This window comes from Neoarius graeffei, chromosome 16, assembly GCF_027579695.1.
Source record: "Neoarius graeffei isolate fNeoGra1 chromosome 16, fNeoGra1.pri, whole genome shotgun sequence".
NCBI classification, from domain to species: Eukaryota; Metazoa; Chordata; class Actinopteri; order Siluriformes; family Ariidae; genus Neoarius; species Neoarius graeffei.
The window spans coordinates 40,924,905-40,946,812 of record NC_083584.1 but is presented as its reverse complement, the minus strand read 5'-3'; the positions used below and the strand labels follow the sequence as shown (position 1 = coordinate 40,946,812).

Genomic DNA, 21,908 nt, shown 5'->3' with positions numbered 1-21,908 from the left:
AATAAAAAAAAATGTGACATCTATGAAGTTAATTTCCAGCAGGGATTATTAGATTTATGTCCTAAATTCCTGTGGCTGAATATTGATTACGTCGTATAAGTTTTGTAGTCCAAGTTCAAGGACTCCATTATGTTGTCGCCTTTGTAGTAAGCGCATGAAGTGAAGAGAACGGTGCACGGATCCCGGGTTATTTAGCTAAATAATAAAGACAATAGAGACATTAGCGCGAGTAAACGAAATAAGGCTGTACTAACACACCGTGTCGGCTCATTTTCTGAGCTGCTCCACCAAAACATTTATGCCGTGAACACTTTACTTAACACGACACAACATCGATCTTGGACATGAACACAGGATACAACTTGTCTTCAATCACTCCACTATTACACCCCTGATGTTTTGCATTTCTTGGCAACAGAAGCTTGCAGAGAATCGGCGCAGCTACAAAGAGGATGTCGGTATCAGATCAGGATCAGAGCTTTGATACCAGTATGGATTGAAAGTAGGAAATGACTAAAGGAAAAATAAATATGAAATCATCAAATGTTTATGAAAGAAAGTTGTTTTTCATTTAGTATAGATGCAGTGTAGCTACAAGCGCATGTGAATATTAAAGACTGGAAAGAAGGAGTTGAAATTTAAAATGCGTTTTGAATGATGAAGTATATCTTGCATTCGGGCTGGGCGACATAGCTGAAAAATGTATCATGATAAAATGTTTCCTTTCAGTCGATATCAGTAATTATTTTTTTCGTGGTCCGGTTTCCATCAAATCGTGCGCTCTGATTGGCTCGCGAGCGGTCCGGAATCCTACGATACGGACCCCGGTTATGGACCTTTGGCGACTCGCTCGTTCACAACAACAGAGTAGCAATTTTTTGTCCACATTTATTTTCACATTTCTCAGTATAATAGCATTAATTTTACAGCATGGATAGCGATAACGACAGCGTTCACAGCGAAAGCGAGTTTTACTACACTGATGAAGACGAAATAAAAGAAAACATTTCAGGAGAAAGCCGAAAACGAGCTTGTAGCAGGTTTGTTCTAAATATGGTTTCCCTTTCGGGCGCTCTCGTTTTCTGTTAGAATTTCATCTCATCTCATTATCTCTAGCCGCTTTATCCTGTTCTACAGGGTCGCAGGCAAGCTGGAGCCTATCCCAGCTGACTACGGGTGAAAGGCGGGGTACACCCTGGACAAGTCGCCAGGTCATCACAGGGCTGACACATAGACACAGACAACCATTCACACTCACATTCACACCTACGGTCAATTTAGAGTCACCAGTTAACCTAACCTGCATGTCTTTGGACTGTGGGGGAAACCGGAGCACCCGGAGGAAACCCACGCGGACACGGGGAGAACATGCAAACTCCGCACAGAAAGGCCCTCGCCGGCCACGGGGCTCGAACCCGGACCTCCTTGCTGTGAGGCGACAGTGCTAACCACTACGCCACCGTGCCGCCCTGTTAGAATTTGGTAAAGAAAAAAATAAATATATTATTTACCAGCTTAAGGTCGGTCCGTATCGTGAAATGCCATGACCTCGGCCTTGAAAATACTGACGTCGTCCCAGAGGCCTTGGTCAGTATTTTTAAGACCTCGGTCACGGTATTTCACGAAACGGACCTCCCAGCTGGTAAATAATATATATTTATTGATCATTTTTAATGACCTAATTTTAATAGGATACTTATCAGGACAAAAGGTTGAATTTAACCACTTTATTTTGAATTTGAACACCTCAATTTTATCAACAGTTTCTTCATCGTCTACAGTGTCTCCCACACAGACTCTACTCAGGCGGGCCGCCCGGGAACATTAACGGCAGTTCAAAGTATATTTGCCGACTCATTTTAGCAAATAATTATGAAGAACGAGAATGTTCTGTAACCGATAGATAAATAATAAGGAACATAATGTACTGTATCAATAAAATGAACTGTGCTGTGTATGAACCACTGGCCAAATCGCTGTATTCGTTCTCGGTCAGTGTGTACGTTACATGCTATTGTCAATGTTACCATGACAACATGGGGCGCTTGAGTCCAGCCAGTGCACTGAGGTTTTTGACAGCGCTTTTTAAAAACTGATTATTAAAAGGATGTTAACGGTCCACGTACATTTCATCATTATATTTTTGTGCCGGGAACAAAAATTGAATAGGCCATTTTTGTTTTTATTATCAGAAATCGCAGATAGAAATTTCTAAAGCAGCACACGCTTCTCGCTGATGGATAATGTGAGAGATTTACTGAGCAGAGCAAATTTCAATCAAGAGCAGACTACAATGTGATCTTTTCTGTGGAGCAGGAAACATCGGCCCTTTCCATTGACTACCAGCAGAAGTATGTTTAAGACCTGTGGGAAACGCTGCTCGTTTTCTCACTCCATGCTGTCGAAGGTGCAACCAAACAATACACCTGTTAAATGTGTGGCGGTTTGTGTGTCACTCGTAGGGATATGATGGGCTGATTATGAACCCGGGAGGGAGCAGGCCTGGGGTTGTTCATGCACCCGAACTTTATGTGCTTTTCTGGTGGTTTAAGTGAAATTATCAAACATTCTATCAAACAAATTTCTTACTGTTGTTGATGAAGTGTGCATCGATGATACATATCACTATCGCTTTATTACCCAGATTATCATCTATACTGCATGATTATTTAATACACGATACAATTTAGGTTAGTGCAGCCTATTGTGAGTTTATCACTGAGATGAACTCATATAAGTTGGAAATTACTCAAATAGTACACAACTTTTCTGGTAATCAAATGTTTATTTATTTTTTTACTATATAAGTATAGTTAAGAAATCATCTCCAAATGTCAGGATCCCTCTCTGTCTTTTTCAGTAAACAGGTTCTGCCGTTTTATCTGCTTATCATCTTTGTGTTGTTAAGCTGCTGAGAACGAGATGACAGTGTCTCCTTCAGAGAAACTCTAGCTGTGTCGCAATGCTGTGTGACTTTTACTCAGAGGGGAAATGCATCAGAGTCTGTGGTTTGCTGTCGGTTTCACACTGTAGCTGCAATGCTTTGCTATGAATTGTAGGAAAATCTTTGCACCACAGGCAGGAGAATGAATGTGATTTCGAGCTTTTGTTTTTAATAACCTTTTCAATTCGAGCAGTCCAATTTTTGTGTTTCCCCTCGTCATCTCGGAAACCTGAAAATCTCAGCGCGTCGGGGCGTTAGCCATTTCTTCTTGGCCAGGAATGGGAAAGAGGTGGGAAAAAAAATCCTCATAACAACTGAAATTTACTGGCCATCTTAAGTGTCTGAAGGTCCTTCACAGAAAAGTTCAGAGCCCTCATCACTCCAGCGCCAGCCGGGATCAGAGGCTAAGTGGGAGAATGGAAGGGTCCAAGCAGAAGTGCAAGAACATCAACAGCACAGGGCGGCAGATTGAGCAACCCGCCTTCACATCAGGCTTTTTCCTGTTGCTAAATGCTGGTATTTTTAGCGAGGGACAGCAGCTCTGTGTTAGAGTTTCACATATGTAATGGAATTACCCCCTGAGTAATGGAATTTATTTTTAAAAAATTGGGGAGGAGGAAAAAACCTCTTTAATACTTTAGCTTTCTACTTACACGAGCTGTTTGCAGGCCCTTAAAAGTGTTTTTTTTCTGTTGGAAAGTATATTTTATGGTTTTTAGGCCTCATGTAGACATATCAGACGCTCGCTGGCCGTGCTGTGAAAATTGTGCATGCAGACGCTCATCTAAGCTGTCATTGCTTAACTCTGTCATTGCTTAACATTTTCTATCCTGAATAATATCATGAAAAAGCTTACAATCTCTGCTTTCCAAAGAACTTGATCTCGTTAAGATCTGTTCAGTACTTTGGGAGGAACAGCAGTAAAAACTCTCTGCTCGTGTGACGTTGGAAAACTGCCAGTGCTTTTTGAGTCGCGGGAAAGCGGTCAGGCTCTCTCTCTTCTGATCGGTTTCTGACTGGATTACTTGTGAATATCAATCAGATAACTTTTATAGGGATGTTCTCTCGCTCTCGCTGTTTCTGACGAAGTATTCAGCAAAATTTTCTGTCAGCTAGTTTTGATGTTATGCTTCAAGGGAGACTTTGAAGTGAGTTTTCATCGCTTTACCTACTTATTTTTTCAAATCAAACTGATTCATGTAAATAAATAACTATTTTAGAATATGAGTGTAGTTGTTTTGATGAGAGATATTGAGATCTTAGTGGTCGGAGTGATATTTAAAAAAAACGAAAGTCAGAAAGGTGAGTGTCAATTTCAGTTCAATTAATTGGAATTGTGTATTGGATGTGGATCACACAGTTTTTTCGAGGTTCGCCTTGAAAGCTGTGAATATTAATTGAAATAATAATTTATATTCTTTCCTATTAACACTAGTAGGCCCTATTGAGAAATACAAAGGCCTGCAGAGCACAAAGAGGGTCTTAGAAATATTCTTTTGTTACTAGTTTATTTTAAAAGAGAATGGTAGATGTGAAGGATATTCAGTGCTTATTTATGCATATTTTATAATCAACATTGATTTCTCCTTTGTGATGTGTAAATGAGAGTTAAGATCAGCTTTATATTGCACAAATAAAGACATTTGGTGAAACTTTGAAGAATTGAGTGTACTGATTTTAACATTTTACCTAATTATCATGATTAATACTAACTAAATATTAAATTGCAGAAATTGTTTTTACTAATTTTTTTTTAATTTGTATTCGGTATACAACCATCTATGTGCCTGCCAATTTCCATGTAAATATCTTGATAAATAAAAAAAAGTTTTGAAGAAAAAACATTTGATCTCATTCGTTAATGAGGCCCATTTTGCACCTCAGACATAATATTAGGGCAGCTTTCTAAAAATGAAGCCGTTTTTTCAGTCTTTGATTTGTAATATTTCAAGAACGGATAAACGTTTTTTAATTCTGTAAATAGTACATTGCTCTGCATTCAATTCTGAATTCAGTGAGATCCGTTTCAAGCAATTTGGATTGAATTTGAATTTTCACCTGATATGCTATGGAATCAATTTTGTGCCAAAATGTTCATACAATACTTTTGAAATATCAAACAAAAACGACAAATCAAAATACAAAAAAAAAAGGTCAATTTTTTTAGACTGGCAAACAAATTAGTTGTGTAATCGTGCAAAATATCAGTCTATTACTCTTCAGAAACCTTTTATTTTTGTTCCGCGTCTTTCTCAGTTTTGTTTGACGTAATTTATTTTGGTTGCGATTCCAGCTTTCTCGTTTGCGCTCCCTGACTTTTTGCTTGCAGTTTTGGCACAAGCTTCACGTGTGGGTGGGCTGTCCAGGAAAGCATTCCCATTGGCTAACTTGTGTTTGACTGACAGCTACGCTCAGCCATTCCCCCGGAGGCTGTTGTGGCCATTTCCTACTCGGATTCTGGCGGACTGTTTGACGAGTGACCGATCCATTGACGGTAAACAAGGATCGAGTGGACTTCAGTGGCGACTATGATATTGAATTAATTCAACAAAGTGTAAGTACGGGACAAATGTGTTGTATGTGTTGCAGTAGTACACATTATGCAGGTGTTTCGTGGCAAGTCAAATGTTAGACTTAGCTCCACTACCCAATATACGGTAATAGCTGTCTTGCTAACATTAAACACGCCTGCATAATGTGCACTACTGCAACACATACAACACATTTGTCCCGTACTGACACTTTGTTGAATTAATTCAATATCATAGTCGCCACTGAAGTCCACTCGATCCTTGTTTACCGTCAATGGATCGGTCACTCGTCAAACAGTCCGCCAGAATCCGAGTAGGGAACGGCTGAGCGTAGCTGTCAGTCAAACACAAGTTAGCCAATGGGAATGCATTCCTGGACAGCCCGCCCACACGTGAAGTTTGTGCCAAAACTGCAAGCAAAAAGTCAGGGAGCGCAAACGAGAAAGCTGGAATCGCAACCAAAATAAATTACGTCAAACAAAACTGAGAAAGACGCGGAACAAAAATAAAAGGTTTCTGAAGAGTAATAGACTGATATTTTGCACGATTACACAACTAATTTGTTTGCCAGTCTAAAAAAATTGACTTTTTTTTTTTTTTGTATTTTGATTTGTCGTTTTTGTTTGATATTTCAAAAGTATTGTATGAACATTTTGGCACAAAATTGATTCCATAATATGCCTACTTCAGGTGTTAAAATGGTCAGAATGAAATGAAAGGGCCCAGCTCTTTCTTCCCAGAATCCATTTTGTTGTTTTTGTTTACATACGGGCCACTGCGTTTGAAAAGCACATGAACACTACTCTGCTAGATTTCTCCCATGCACACTCACCTAGCTGAATACCAAGCCTTTACAAGAAAACTTTCACTAATAAAAAGCACACGAGTTTGACATATCACACGAAACGCCTGGTATTTTATTTTTTTTTCCCCTTCACGGCTGCCCACGAGACGACCAAGGACTGTTCTGATCCATCGACGGAATAACCATAGAATTTAAAATATACCTACTTTGAAAAAAAATCTTCAGTTTGATGTTACAGTTTATGATCTGTGGCCTCGCATGTCGCCGCATTGTTGTGGACTGTTTTTCAAAGTAAAGAACAAGAGTGAGCTTGAACCTTTTAAAGGCGAGAAACATTTTTAAACTGGTGTCATTTTATGCTCTTGAATCTGTATTGAAAACATTTGCTCTTGCTCTCTCTTGTTCTCTCTCTCTCTCACACGCGCATGCGCACACACACACACACACACACACACACACACACCCCTGGATAGTGTGCTTTAATCTGAGAAACTGAGGCTAATATTAGCTACCTCACGTTGAGCTAGCATACACGAAAACACATTGATATGCACAAAGTTTAAAGTGAAAAGTGTCAGGTGAACAGTGCTGGCTAAAAATGATTCCACTCACTATGCCATAAATGTGTTTTTAAATCCAAACACAGGTTTAAGTTATGTCTGAAAAAAGTATTCAGTTTCACTTGACGCGCTGTTACAGACAGTGCTGCAGCGACAGTGTAGGAGCTTTGGTTAAGTGTACCTCTTGTTTATTTGATATCACAAAGTTTTATTAAATCTGTGGAATCGCTGTAATCAAGTTCTGGGTCTCTTTGCGCTCTGTCTTTCCCCCGCTCACCCTCTTCTTTTTTTTTTTTTTTCTTGACCTCTTTATTTCTCCCCCTTTCTTACACCCTCCACGGCGTTGGCGGAAGCCTGTTATCTGCTGCTCTCTCTGCAGCGCGTGATCCCTGGCCCTGGCTGGCAGCTCCAGCCCTGTGATCACAGGAAGTGTAAGGGAAGCAGTTGTTCTGTGTTGTCTCCGGTTGCAGGGTGCGCTGATTGAGTGCACAGAGGCCAGGTCATTGAGACGAGGCCCCTCAAAGAGCCCCCCCTCCACTAACCTCGCTGTTCCATAACTGGAGGGCAGTTAGGGGGCTCGCAGCACAGGGGGAAGGACACATGGTAGGGAGGTGGTTCGAATAGAGCCCTGTAGAAAACTGCCTTTAATTACCGTTCGTCTTTGAACTCGGTGAATTAGGCAGGTAGTTGCGAAGGAGCGCGAGAACGAGGTGACTAGTACAGCTGACGTCACGTGTCGAATGAAAGGGTCGCATTGTTGGTGATGCGTGCAAACTGCCGAGGAAACTTTCTCCCTTGAATGTAAAGCGATTTTGATGGCGGGGTTTGCAAAGCTTTTTAGAATCGCCTGTGGACTCGGCAAAGAGCGAAATCGCACTATATACAGTACCTTTGCGTTTATCTGTATTTTTTCACAACATTGACATAATGTTGTGGTTGTCACTTTCTCACTTTGGACTTGTGAAACGTGTTACGAGAGTCATTTCTGCTCTGGGTCCTGAATGTGCAGTCTGACGGAAGAAGATGTGAAATTATGTGTTTGTAGAGATGGAGTGATATTTCACCCCAAAGCATCAAACTGAAAGTGATGATGATGATGATGATGATTTAATTGACTGGTTTAATGAAATTCATTGTCTTGTTCACTTATTTTTTAAATAAAATCACTGTTGCTGTGTACACACTTCCTGATCTTCAGCATCTTTTGACATGTTTTTATCTGATTAAACTCGCTGCTGTTGACTCCGTGAAAGCAGTCGTATTCAGATTGAGTGAGGAGATTTGGATGTTTTAGTTCCCGAGTTTGTTTTAGGATGAAGTGTCACTCTTAGTGAAACACTAAAATATCACGTTTTATCAGGACATGGAGCTTTGTCTAGCTCATTCCACTAAAGGCACAGTTCTTAGCACTGGCTCTTTGATCTGAATGTGTGCTCATGAATAAACATGACTTGTCTTGTTTGAGAGAGAGAGAGAGAGAATGTTTTTTTGCATTGGTCTTGATGACATGCCACATAAAAAGTCATAGAAAGGCAGTTCACTTTGTCACAGCCTGTTCTTATTGAGCCTGGCATCTTTTCACACTCATGCAAGGATAAAGGGAAAAACAGTGGTATGTAGAATTATGGGAAAGCTCTTTTTTTTTTTTTTGACATGCCATTCCCTCCTCCCTCCCCTTCTCCATGAGCTCTCACTCTCTTAAGCTCTCTCGCTCGCTTTTTCTCCCGTTCTCTCCCCTCCCTGTGCATGCTCACGCCATGTACAGTTTAAAGCGCTGAGCCTTGTACTGTCACAGACTTGATTATTAAACAGTGCGGGCTTATCATCCACTTCTACCCAACCTCCTTGCATTTGCGTGTGTGTGTGAGAGAGAGAGACAAACATTCAGTGCTGGACCTTTCCAACACACACACTCCAAAAAGCACACAGGAATGAAATCCCAATCATGCCCTGCAGGCCTTTAGCTTTCTCAACTTCAAAGAGAGTGTGAGGTTTAGAGAGAGAAAAAAAAAAACAGAGGAGAGAGGAAGGAGCATGTATGCAGGTAGTCAATGTGTCAAAGCGAACAGATATTTCCTCATGCACTTTTTTTGAAAGTTTGACCTGACCCATCAGACTTCTATTTCACGCCTCAGTCAGGACATATGTTCCAGCCTTTCTGTATGGATGGCTTCATTTCTCTTTTGTAGCTCGACAATCCAATCTATATTTCGACATTCAGCAACAAACTGAGTATTTATTGTCTTTTCTCCGAGTTCTCATCAGTGTATTTTTCCTTCTTGGATGGATTTCTGAATGCGTGGAACATTGGGTGTTGTGCAGACTGGTGAGTCAGAACGCCTGTGTGGAGACAGATTTTGGCAGTCCGAGCCTCCTTCAAAGGCCTTAGTGTTGCACTGGCAGGGTTGGATTTATTCTTCCATGCTCTCTGTGTGAATAGGAGGGGATTTGCATAGCCTCTCCGACACGTCCAGGCTCTCAGTGTTGATCCGTGCCTGTCTTTCACTCTGCGCATTTGAGGAAAGCTGTCTCCCTGCAGACCTGTCAAGTAAAAGTCCTGGGATTATTTTGGTCTCCAAAGAGGCTGTAAAGTGAAAATATATCTTCTCAACGCTTGTTTACATTAGACACATAGTTCTCCATTGCTTATTAGATTTCCAGATCTCTAGTGCAGATTGCAGAAGCTGTCACAGTATTGAACATGGGCTGTTGTATAAGCAGTCAGGACAGTGAATGAATATCTTTTGTAGTAAGGCCTCAGCAGCAGTCGCGAAAAACATGGCAGAAGGTAGGAGTAAAAAAAGTACTGCTCAGAATGTATTTTGCATAGATAGATAGATAGTAGGTGTGTAGTGATATATCGTGCAACAATAAACCGTGACACAAATTTATGATGATTTGAATCGATTAAATAAAAAATGAAAGACGATTATTATTAGATTGCGTAATTGCTTTGCTTTTCCTTGCTGTAATTGCATTGTTTAGACAGCAGAGAGGGCAATAACGTACAATAGCGGGAATGCATGTGGCTTCACTGTAGGTGGAAGTAACACAGCTCTATTGCCATAAAAACACACAAAAACAGTCTAAATGGGAAAGAGCTGTTGTGTGATTGACTGTACAAATTCATATGTACAGATTTAACAAGAAATCAGAGCTCTGTTTATACAGACTGCTGAAAGATAAAGAAAAGAGAAGAAAATGAACGTAGTAGAAATGTTCCTAAAAATTTATGTTAAGAAAATATCTATTTGTTATGAATGTTTTCACTTTTAATAAAAGGAATATTTGAGTTAATAGGCTATTATATTTTACTCCAACCTTTACAATGGTGGGCAAATAATTATTGTTGGTTATTAAGAAAATGAAACAAAAGTTTTAACAAAAGGAATATTTAAAAGTAGACGGCCTTTCGATTTCATAAAATCGGTGAAATTTAGTTCCCTCTGAAATTTGGTCACAGGGCTATATATTTATTTCTATAATATCTAAAAAATATCAGGCTGGGAAGTTATCTAATTTGAGGAGATTCCCTAGCAAATAAAAATAATGCATGAAATCGCTCGCTTCGTGCAGTCAAGCAGACAGAGGAAGTCTGTGTGCACATACACACGCTTACCTTTGTCGTCTTCTTCATCTTTTGGGTTTTACGGCAGCTGGCATCCACAGTATTGCATTACTGCCATCTACAGGTTTACCTTCAACCATGCACTGACAGTTACCGTACATCATTCTGTCACTAAACGAACAGCTGATCACACCGAGGTGCTCGCTGACCGCCGATATTTATTAGTTTGGTCCTGCGTTTCCTTTCCTTCGCAACATAACGTCTTTTCTTCTCGCTTTCCGTTACTGTAGTCAGTCTTTCACGTTTCATTCGCACACTCACGTCCTCCGTTTTTCTCTCCTGTTTCAAATTTGTATCAGACAATGCCTTGCATAAACGGGGAAAGCCGACCATGTGATGCATGATGTAGTATCTTGAATTGGGTCATGGTGAAGCAGGAAAAAATAATGGAGAATTTAGGGCCACGTGGCCCGAAATTTATTAATTGTTCTATTAAAAAAAAACCTGGAAGTCTGTGATTCAAACTCAGTAGCTTTCGGTCCACTCAACAAAAATAATTGGGTGTCAGGGAAAATTCTTTTTATGACCTACACTTGAAAAATCTGAAAGGCCGTCAACCTTTAAGTTGATAAACAATATGAAAATAAATGTTGCATTTTTGGGGTAATTAATTTTTTTTCTCAAAAATATTGTCGGAAAATCAAATTTTTAACCCAATCTCGTGAATCGAATTGACTTGCGAGATAGATAGATAGATAGATAGATAGATAGATAGATAGATAGATAGATAGATAGAAACATTAAAATACATTAAAACTTAAATGTCAACAGATACATTAAAATACAAATGAAAAAAAAGGGTAAGTCCAAGTTTAAAAGCAGTCCTATTCAAGTAATCAGGTATATTCAAGTGTTATGGTAATTCAGATGTGCAAAGAACAGAGTGTTAAAAATAAGTAATAAAGGCAGGTTTAGTCTATGAGCAGGTCAAAGTCAGCAGGCATAACAAAAGCAGATGTATTGTAGAGTCTGATGTGAATGTGCATGTGAAGTCTAAATGTGCTAAATTCATACTATAATTAAGATAATTACTTTACATAAACTTGAATGAAAGTCAAAAGTTAAATAAATGAGTGTGGTTAAGTTTAATAAGCGACCTGACTTTAATTGTTATCATACTTGGCACCCACCATAACAGACGTCTTTGTTCAGTCCTCACCACCAGCAGCTCATCCACAGGGCCACCAAAATGGATCAGGATTTAAAAAATGTTCGTCATAAAATCCTCATTCACAAACCTGTACATTTTTTATTCAGATGAAGTGCTAATTACCTTTTTTGAGTTCCCAATGGGGTGACATGGTGATGTAGTGGTTAGCGCTGTCGCCTCACAGCAAGAAGGTCCGGGTTCGAGCCCCGTGGCCGATGAGGGCCTTTCTGTGTGGAGTTTGCATGGTGTCCGTGTGGGTTTCCTCCGGGTGCTCCGGTTTCCCCTACAGTCCAAAGACATGCAGGTTAGGTTAACTGGTGACTCTAAGCCCATGTTTACATTAGACCGTATCAGCGGATCATCAGATTAACATTTTAAAAACGATTAGTGTGCGCACAGCAACACCAATACACGATTTGCGTGCACACAGCAATGCCAATACACGGATACGCTCGGCTCCGCAGGCATCCTGCGCTCCAAATCACTCCGCCCTGAACAGCGAGTGCCCTCTGGAGGGTGCGCACTCCGGCCCTGCGCAGCTCACAGAGCGCGCGAGTGAAGTGCACAAGCCACGATTCGGGACTGAGCCGCTGTGTGTGAGATCCCAGCGCATATCACTTACTACTTGCAAGTGGAAGGATGGCAAGCCTAAAGACAATCATAACTACACAATGGGCAGTATTTGCATCAGTATTTGCAGTATTTTCATACTTTTATACTCTTTAATGAAAGGTGATACAAGGCGGAAGTCCGCGCCGTTTTTCAGCAGTCGCGTCACATGACCAACACCAGCGAATCAGGAAGGTGGATGTCACAGTGACGTTGTCCAATGACGACGCCAGCTAGAGCTCAGCACAGCGTATCCGCGTATTCTGAATGTTTACACAGCACCGGAGCTGACACGATCTGGATTGAATACGTGGACGCTGGCGGATTCCCGTTTCCCGGCGTTTCCAGGCGGTTTAATGTAAACGGACAGTGCATCTGCGAAGAAAACGAGACAGATACGGTCTAATGTAAACGTAGCCTAAATTGACCGTAGGTGTGAGTGTGAATGGTTGTCTGTGTCTATGTGTCAGCCCTGTGATGACCTGGCGACTTGTCCAGGGTGTACCCCGCCTTTCGCCCGTAGTCAGCTGGGATAGGCTCCAGCTTGCCTGCGACCCTGTAGAACAGGATAAAGCGGCTAGAGATAATGAGATGAGATGAGTTCCCAATGACTTAAACATAGCTGGTTTATAAGCTGATGTTTATTTGATTTGCTTGCTTTGCAGATTTTGCGCAGTTGCTCGGCAGCTCACTCACCGCCCCACTTAGCTTTCATAAAGCTATTATTGAACCTAGTGTTCGAAAACAAGAACCAAAACAAGCTATACTAGCGGTCCACTGGGGCAGGAATCATGCTGCCCCATGCTCACTCTATGAGCATTTTACGTGGAGGAAGAGCAGAGGACAGGATGGGGAATGACAGGGTTGGCAGAGTCACAGTTTTTACAGTAAGGGCTTGTTTTGTCAAGTAATCAGAATGAAATCTGATGAATTTCTTTAAGCAAGATATAACTGCAGGTAGTGTATTTCTTTGACGTACAGAAGAAGACTTTATTTGTCACGTTACAGCAAAATTGTTTTCATCACATATACCAGCTTGTTTGGAAATTGCGGTTGGAGTGTAGGATGAGCCATGATATGGCACCCGTGGAGCAGAGAGGATTAAAGGTGTTGCTTAAGGACCCAACAGTGGCAGCTTGGTGGTGCTTGAACCCCTGACCTTCTGACCAGTAAACTCAGCCACCAGTCCCCAGAGCCATTTCTGTTGTAAGATACACTACAAACATTGGGAGAGGGAAGAGGGGCTTATGGACTGGATAATGTGTGCAAGTTAGAAATGCCCGTTTCCCACGCAAGGACTGTGAAAAAGAAAATAAAAAAGTCTTCCTTTTCAAAAAAAAAATGTACTGGGCCACTTTCAGGTCATTTGTTGTTATCTGATATTTTATTTATCTGTTATTTTGTACTGCAGCTGTGAGAATTTCATTATATAAGAAAGCTTCCTGAATCTTCTTTCATTTTCGTCTCCAAGCTGAGTAAATGTACAGTATGTAAACGATACTCAGGCCTCACTGTAGTATATGCGATCCGTGGACACTTTGTGTACCACGTAATTTGTGTACACAACCTGCTATTGTAACATAAGTCCGAAGATATATCTGTATTTCTACACAAAAGGTCTGTGTGCTATTGGCTGGGGTGGCAGGGAGATAATCCAAGGTCAATAACTGCACCATAACCAGGAGAGTTTTAAGTTTTTTTTTTTTCCTTGCGGTATATTTTTTGTTTTTTGTTTTGAAATGTAAATCAATGTTATGTATGTATTCGTGTGGATCCGTTTCCCCCCTAGCTTTTAAAAACTAACCTAGCCACTTCATCAGCATGATTAATAAAGTGTGTAAGTGGAAAGGAAAAAGGTCTTACGGGACTGAGCAATCGTCTGTAATGCTCCTAAGACAAAGCAAGCACTTGCGGTGTACAGATGCACTGTTAAGGCATGGTGATTATCCTGTTTTCGAGGGGGAGACGGAGTCCTAGCCAGATTCGTCCACTTGACATTTCGCTTAATGATAATGAATTGTAGCCTGTTTATCTAGGATTGGGCCTATGTGTTTTCCATAGACCCTACACATGCTCGTAGCATTACTACTGAGACACTAATGTGATTTATTCCTAATGTTCCAAATGAGATTAAACACCAGAGGGAGACAGATTGGGGCGCTCGGGTCCTGTTCTACCGCAGACTCCGTGGCAGTGACATCATGAAAGATGGGTGGAATAACAAGAGAGACGATGCAAGGTAGAACTGGGGGAACTTTTTATGACAGCGCGCTCTTAGACGTGACCGCACTCTCATGGTATGCTCGACTAACTAGAGACGGGGACACTGGCCACGTGTGCCGTGCAGCGCGCCATAGTTTTAAGGGAGAAAGCAGGTCTGTTGCATTCAGAACGCATTTTTAATGTCGGTTCATAAAGCAGTCAGGTTCAGTGAATCAGCGAGCTAATGTCTTTGCGCCACTGCATGCTGTCACACCCTAAAGGCAGCAATCCGTTTTAAATCATTGGTTTCCCTTCATCATTAGCTCAGGATTATACCTTCCTTACAACATGGGTCACACTGCAAGGTTATGGAAAGTGCAGTTTATGACCTCGTCTATAAAACTATGATTAAGCAAACTGACATTTTAGCTCTTTTGAGGTGTTAAGGCTGCTCTGTAACACAAAGAGTTATTTATTAAGCAATCGGATGCAGAAGGCAATCATGCTTTTTATTTTAATTTTATTTATTTATTTATTTATTTATTTTTATCACTTTGGTTTAGGACACCAGTAAATAAAATATGCAAAGTGAGTCCCATCATCCACAAGTCTCGGAACTCAATTCTCTGCCTGACTGATCATGACAGCAAACTTTGTGCAGTGTGTGTGTACTTGCTACATATTGAGGACCAGAGCGTGCTTTTTACCAACATTAGGACATTTTTGGGAAGTGAGGACATTTTGGCTGGTCCTCACTTTTTCAAAGGACTGTTTAAGGGTTCAGACTTGGTTTTAGGGTTCAGGTTAGTGGTTAGGGTAAGGAGTGCGGTAGGACAATTAGTTGTGATGGTTAAGGTTAGGTTCAGGGGCTAAGGAATGCATTATGTCAATTAGTGTCCCCACAAAAATAGAAATATGTGTGGGTGGGTGGGCATGTTGTTCTATACTACTTGAGGACATTTGGATGGACCCCACAAGGAAATTGTTGTTGTTCTTGTTGTTATTGCTTGTCGGAATGTTTTTTTTTATTTTGATGGGAACCAAAGGTCCTTAGATAGATAGGATATATCTGACAGTTTTGACATTGTGGGGACATTTTTATTTTAAATACAAAACCCTATAAAACAAAACAAAAACAACGACAGCAACAGCAGCAAGCCTAAATGTGCCAGAAGATTTGGTTTTGGTTACTGAGGTTAAGGTAATTAGCTGCATTAATAATTATGTCTGTAGACGGTCCTCATTAGGATTGTAAGACAAGTGTGTGTGTGTTTTGATAAAGAAGACTTTTTGCCATCTCACCCCTTCTTCCCATCCAAGGACTTAAAGAACAGGGCTGAATCATGAGGTCATGCTTGTGTTAATGGTTTTTTTTTAAACTGTTTGAGATTCGAGACTGGGCCGAACAGGCTTTCCTGCTCTGTGGGGTTCTCCAGGTTGCAATGGGATACACATTATTCATGTCTGATCCTCTTTGAGGCAAGAAAACAGAAGTGAGAAGACAACAAAATGCAGATGTTGCTGTTTGATCTAACTCTGGCTTCTGCAGGTTTTAGACGCTTTGTATACAGATGTTGTGTTTTGGATGCACACTGCAAAAAATTGAAAACTGAATTTGAGGAGAAAATGACTTAATACGAGTGAAAGTATCTTGCTGCATGGACAGATATTTTTACTTGATAAGACATCTTAGAATAAGTTGGTTGCAATCTAGAACTAAGTTTAATAATCTCAGAATTGGTGTCTTGTATTCTTCTAATCGGAAATGTTAGATCGTTTCAGCTATTTTCAAGATATTTTCACTTGCTAAGATATCATTTTTTGCAGTGTACCGGACTGATAAAGACATACAAGCAAGTCTATTTAGAGCCATGTTATTTTAATCATCAGAGCAGTAAAATTGTTTGATTGCAAAAGAATGCCATAGTGTTCCAAGTGTTTATGTACACGGGCGTTCATGCACATCGGCGTGTTTACAACAAAGTCTCCTCTGCCTTGCTGTGCTTCTGCTTGGACCTACGGGCTCAGAGAAAGAAAGCAGATGATTTTAGTGGGCCTGGATGATTTTAACAAGATTTATTGCCAGGACGTCAGGATTCTGGCCGTGGCACTCGGGGAAGATGTCAGCTCCTGTGAGATGTCAATGCAGAGTCGAGCATGTGGATGTGAGTTATTGTCCAGAATCCATGCAGCCATCGGTAACACATTCATTTTGTCTCATATATTGTTCATGTATGTCGAAATTCGACAAGTAGTTGATATAGCACGACCGTATCACGAGGTGATAAAGTCTACAAAACTTTATGGTTCGCAACAGTACTACAGAAATACACAAGGACTTGTATGGATAAGATAAGATAAGATAAGATAAGATAAGATAAGATAAGATAAGATAAGATAAGATAAGAAGACCTTTATTATCCCACAATGTGGAAATTTCCTGTTAGCTGCATTAATAATTATGTCCGTAGACCAGGGGTGGGCAATTATTTTTTCCATGGGGCCACATGAGAAACAGAAAATTTTGTGGAGGGCCGGACCAAAAGGCTGAACTAAATTCTGCATAATATTAATTGTATTTCTTTATATAAAAGTAGTAAATAACATTGTTTTTACAAGCTGCTAAGACTGGTAAGAGTATGGAAAAAACGAGGTTGCCTTACAAAAAATGTCATTTATTCAATCAAATTTCCCAAAACAATGGTTAACAAAATGTGAACGTTTGTACCTTTTTTTCAGTCACATTCACCCCAAAACACAATAAAGACATCACAATATTGTCTTTCTACTCCAAATATCAAGCAAGATACATCATATTATAATAATGATGCTCACGTTTGTAGTTTAATCACCCCATTTGGTGCTTTTCGCCGGAGATCGGCTCCGGCGCCTGCTGGTGATGTCACACGATGTGATTGGCTGGACCGTTTGAAGGATGACGTATAAGTTTGTGGTTGGTCTGGACAAATTACGGAAGTAGTTATCGCGGGATTAGGTTTCGTGGGATTTCATGTCATGTTCATGTCGCGTGCATTGCGTTTTTGTTGAACACAACTTCAAAATAAAAGCAATGCACAGTCAGTCCATGCATGAGGTAAAATTAGAAAATACGTTTATTTTGTAATTTCTAATTAACCTTACGCGGGCCGGTCAGAATGAACCAAAGGGCTGGATGTGGCCCGCGGGCCGTAAAATGCCCAGGTCTGCCGTAGACGGTCCTCATTAGGATTGTAAGGCAAGTGTGTGTGTGTGTTATGTAAAGTTTAACATTTATGGAAGGAGCCTCCAGTGTCAGTGCTTTGTAACAGATAAAGTAGTTTTTTTAAGTTTTCATCCATGGGAAAGTCTCAACACTGCAAAAAATGATATCTTAGCAAGTGAAAATATCTTGAAAATAGTTGAAACGATCTAGCATTTCTTTTTAGAAGAAAACAAGACACCAATTTTGAGATTATTAAACCTAGTTCTAGATTGCAACTAACTTATTCTAAGATGTTTTACCAAGTGTAATTATCTTACTGCACTGGCAGATTATTTCACTTGATTATAGTTAATTAGTCTAAATGTTCTCAAATTTGTTATGTTTTTCCTTGTATTAGGATGGCTAGTTTTTGCAGTGAAGAATGAAGACATTTTCTTTTTGGTTTCTCAGTAACATGACAAGTGAAAGTGAAGCTAACTTCATAACAGGAGCTAAATTGTCTTGTGGAAATTCAGTGAAATTAAATGTAACTATAAATAAATAAAAAGTATGACGTGTCATTCTTTAATAAATAAAACAATGTATAATTGTTGGTAGATTGCTGTGGTATAAGAAGAATAAAACACCATGGGATGTGCTGTTATGGGAAACTAATCAAGGAAAGGGGCTGCTGTAATGACTCTCTGAAGGTGATTATTTTCCAATAACATGAAGACCCAAAGCGTTTTCTGACTTACTGTTGCTTACTTTTTTTTTCTCCTCTTTCTAAAGTAATGGTTGCTCAGTAAGGAAAAACAAACCCACAACAGTACATCCTGTTATGTTTTATTCCTTATTTAGGAACCATTAAGAAGCACTATGCATTTTTCACTAGCTAGATACAAACATGAGAATTTTTAAGCTGCCTTGTAAATTAATGACCCACTCTACAAATAAAGAAAGAGCACTGTTTGTGTTTTAAAGGGAAAAATTACAGTCCTTGTTGTCTTTTGTTCATTTGACATGGCCACCAAAGTATGGATCTGAGTTAAAAAATACTTTGAGCTCGTTGATCTTGACTTCTGTCTGAGCTTTTGACAGGGTTATGAGCATCGACTTGCCTTATTGTGTGGTTTGATGGCTATACACGCCTTTTGTACGCAAAAGTAATCCAGCAAGAGCCTCTCTCTTCACCCTGTCACTACAGCATATAGCATTGATGAAAAGCCTGTCAGTGGGCGGGTCTTACTCCTGGTAAAGAGCGCTTTATTTTTTAAAGCGCCTCCACAGAGGTTAGCACACCGATGTCCCCTTCCTGTTTATTGACTGTTCTGCTGTGCCCTAACCTAAACACATGCGTTAGAAACAGCTGCGTGCCTGTCAGAGCGGATGGCCTTTGATTGAGCCGTGACTCGTAACTGGACTGCATTAGCAGAGTTCTGCTTCGAAATAAACCCACTGCTGATTCACTCTGTCTTTCTTAATTAAAAAAATTGATTGTTCCTTTTTTCAGTAGGCGTATTACTGAAAAAAAAAGGCACAATAACAGATGAGGAGCAGAATAATGCAAATGGGAGGGACTCGAATGCGAGTCAGTGATCTGAATTGCCTGGTACAAGGACGCCTGGGAGCTATAGCTTGAAAAGTAGATTATCCTGCCTTCTGATGGGGGATTGGAACGGCATTGTCTTGCTTTTCCCACTGGAGGTTTAATGTAATTAACTTGTGAGGATCAAGGATTACATTTTTTTTTAATTTCCAAGTGAAGACATTTTATGCTAAATCTCCTGCTCTGATGAACCCATACACTGCCTTACTTCCTTTGTGAAATGAAAAAGGGTGAGAGAGAGAGAGAGAGCTTTTGATTCAGGAAATAATCAATGGTTTAAATGAGTACTCCATTTGATAAAAGTGGTTGTATAAATTTTGCATGGGGTTACACTGATCAAGAGTTTATTCAAATCAAAACCATCAGCCATGTTTTTCCAGGACGAGCTGAAATGAAGGTTCTGTTTATACGCAGCGTTCTCACAACTGGTGCTCACTTTAGATCAGTCATCATGTCACTAATATGGCTTTATCTTGCCCTGCAGACACTGCTTTAATACGATGCTTTGTGTCATGCCACTAATAATGTGCAGTTTGGAAGTTTTAGGAATGCAATCTTGAAAAAGAAAAAAAAAAAATCAGGCTTCAACCTTCTGCCTGATATCTCCCATAAATCAATTTTAATAAAAGCACTGCTGATATTAAATACTTTGAACCCAGAAAGCTATACCAGAGAAAGACAAACGCGCAGTGTGTGTGTGTGTGTGTGTGTTCTGACAATATCACATCCCATGTCGAAGTAAGGATTGCGAAAGAATTGGCGATGGAACGATAAATGGGGGTGTGGTGAAATTTTATGAGCTGTTGGTTCAGATTAGATTTTCCGAAGGCTTCTAATATTAATGCAACCCTGGTTAAGGCGTTGTCTCTCGAGCAAACATAAATTGCTTTATTTAATGCCCATTTGCTTTACAGCCCAAATTAGGAAATTGCTCTATATCGTTTTCTGAAGAAATGAGACTGGCCCTAAATGAGTTAAATCATGAGACTGAGAGAAACTAGGCAACACACCCACATATACACACACGCGTGCGTGCGCGCGCGCGGCCTTAGCTAAATGCGAAGTGGTTTTCAGTTGCCTCCATAATAAATCTGTTAGACAATTTGTTACAGTGTAGTTTATGTCAAAGAAAAGTCTGTTTAATGAGAATTCAGAGTGGAATTTAACCTTCATTATCTTCTGGGAGCAAACATACATCTGTGACCTCAGTGAGCGCTGACGGTAATTTCTTCTCACAAGTCAGGATTCTAAATTATATCGTTTTTCTTCATCTCATCTGGGTGACTTGGTACTCTGGGTAAAATGTGTGCCCTTATGCCAAATCCATGACACCAACGACCACGTTTTATTCATTAAAATATCATCAGCAAAGCCTGGCGTCTGCCAGAGTCACTGATATTACGTGTTTATGGCTTGAGTTGGAAGACAGATTGGAAGGCTCGCTGTAAGCAAATCACTCCTTTCAAGACTTTTTTGGGGAATGAAGGAACAATCACGGTCGAACGTGGACGGCAGGCGCCGCCGACCATAAAATTGAGCCGACGCAGCCGTATTAGTAACTGTTTTGCCTTAAAATTCACTTAACTTTACACTCTGTGTCTTGCTGGCTTTCAGATATGGTGCGGAAAAAGAATCCCCCTTTGAGAAGCTTCGGCGGCGAGGAAGATGAAGGTGAAGCGGCGACGCTAGCGGAGGCTGCGGGTCCGGAGAGTGGCGAGGCAGCAGGTAGTGAGGCCTCGGTACCAGAGGAGCGATCAGAGCCAGGCTCCCCCAGCTCCGTCAAACCAGACACTCCTGGCTTTCATTATCAGCAAGCAGAAAATGCCGATGCCTCCCCGGCACGATCAGACCGCGGCCAAAGTCCTGATGGAGAGGGTGAAGCCGTTAAGGGTGGAACGGAGAATCAGAGACATTCGTCATTGCGCAGGGGGCCAGAGGCGTGCGTCATTGTACAGAGCTGCGCCAGCAACGGCGAGGAAAGGGAGCCTACCCACAGTCCTCTAGTGCCGCCTGGTTCCGAAAGCCTTCACATAGAGGGCGAGGATGGATCTGAGCTCCCTCGGCTCCCTCTCCATCCGCTTCAGCCCCACAGGCCTACTGACGAGGCCTCTAGCCCTCCGAGAACCGAGAGCGGGGCTCCCCCGCCTTCTTCTTCGTCCTCGTCCTCCTCCTCTCCCAAGCTACAGGACTTTAAGTGCAACATCTGCGGGTACGGCTACTACGGCAACGACCCGGCTGACCTCATCAAGCACTTCCGCAAGTACCACCTGGGCTTGCACAACCGCACACGGCATGATGCTGAGCTCGACAGCAGGATCCTCGCCCTGCACAACATGCCGCAGTTTCAAAGTCAAAGCCAAGGCAAAGACGGCAGCAGGAACCCAGGCGCCACTGCTGACCCGGGCTCGCCCAGAGCCTTGCTACTCAATGGCACCTATGACGTTCAGGTAATCACTGCGTAATGCATCATCATCTGATATTCATTATAATATACACAGAGTGCATTAAAAGCAAAGCAGGAACCCCGCACACTGACCATGTTACAGCAGAACAACAGAATCTCGATAATCGGACTCTATCAGATTTCCTCCAAAATTGACCCATGATAAACAAATAAATAAAGATCTTCACCATTCAACCTATTAAACAAACATATTTATTTTATGAGCGCATAGTAAATACAGTCTTA

General features: G+C 40.9%; 1 protein-coding gene across 5 annotated transcripts in view; it reads left to right on the top strand.

Moving 5' to 3' along the window:
* Positions 1 to 21,908, top strand: part of trps1 (trichorhinophalangeal syndrome I) — a 160,773-nt gene that overhangs the window by 13,241 nt on the left and 125,624 nt on the right. For all 5 annotated transcript variants that reach the window (XM_060942961.1, XM_060942959.1, XM_060942960.1 and 2 more), the window contains one exon: positions 20,834 to 21,666. In XM_060942961.1, coding sequence (XP_060798944.1) covers positions 20,834 to 21,666 — 833 coding nt within the window. The remainder of the gene's footprint in view (positions 1 to 20,833; positions 21,667 to 21,908) is intronic.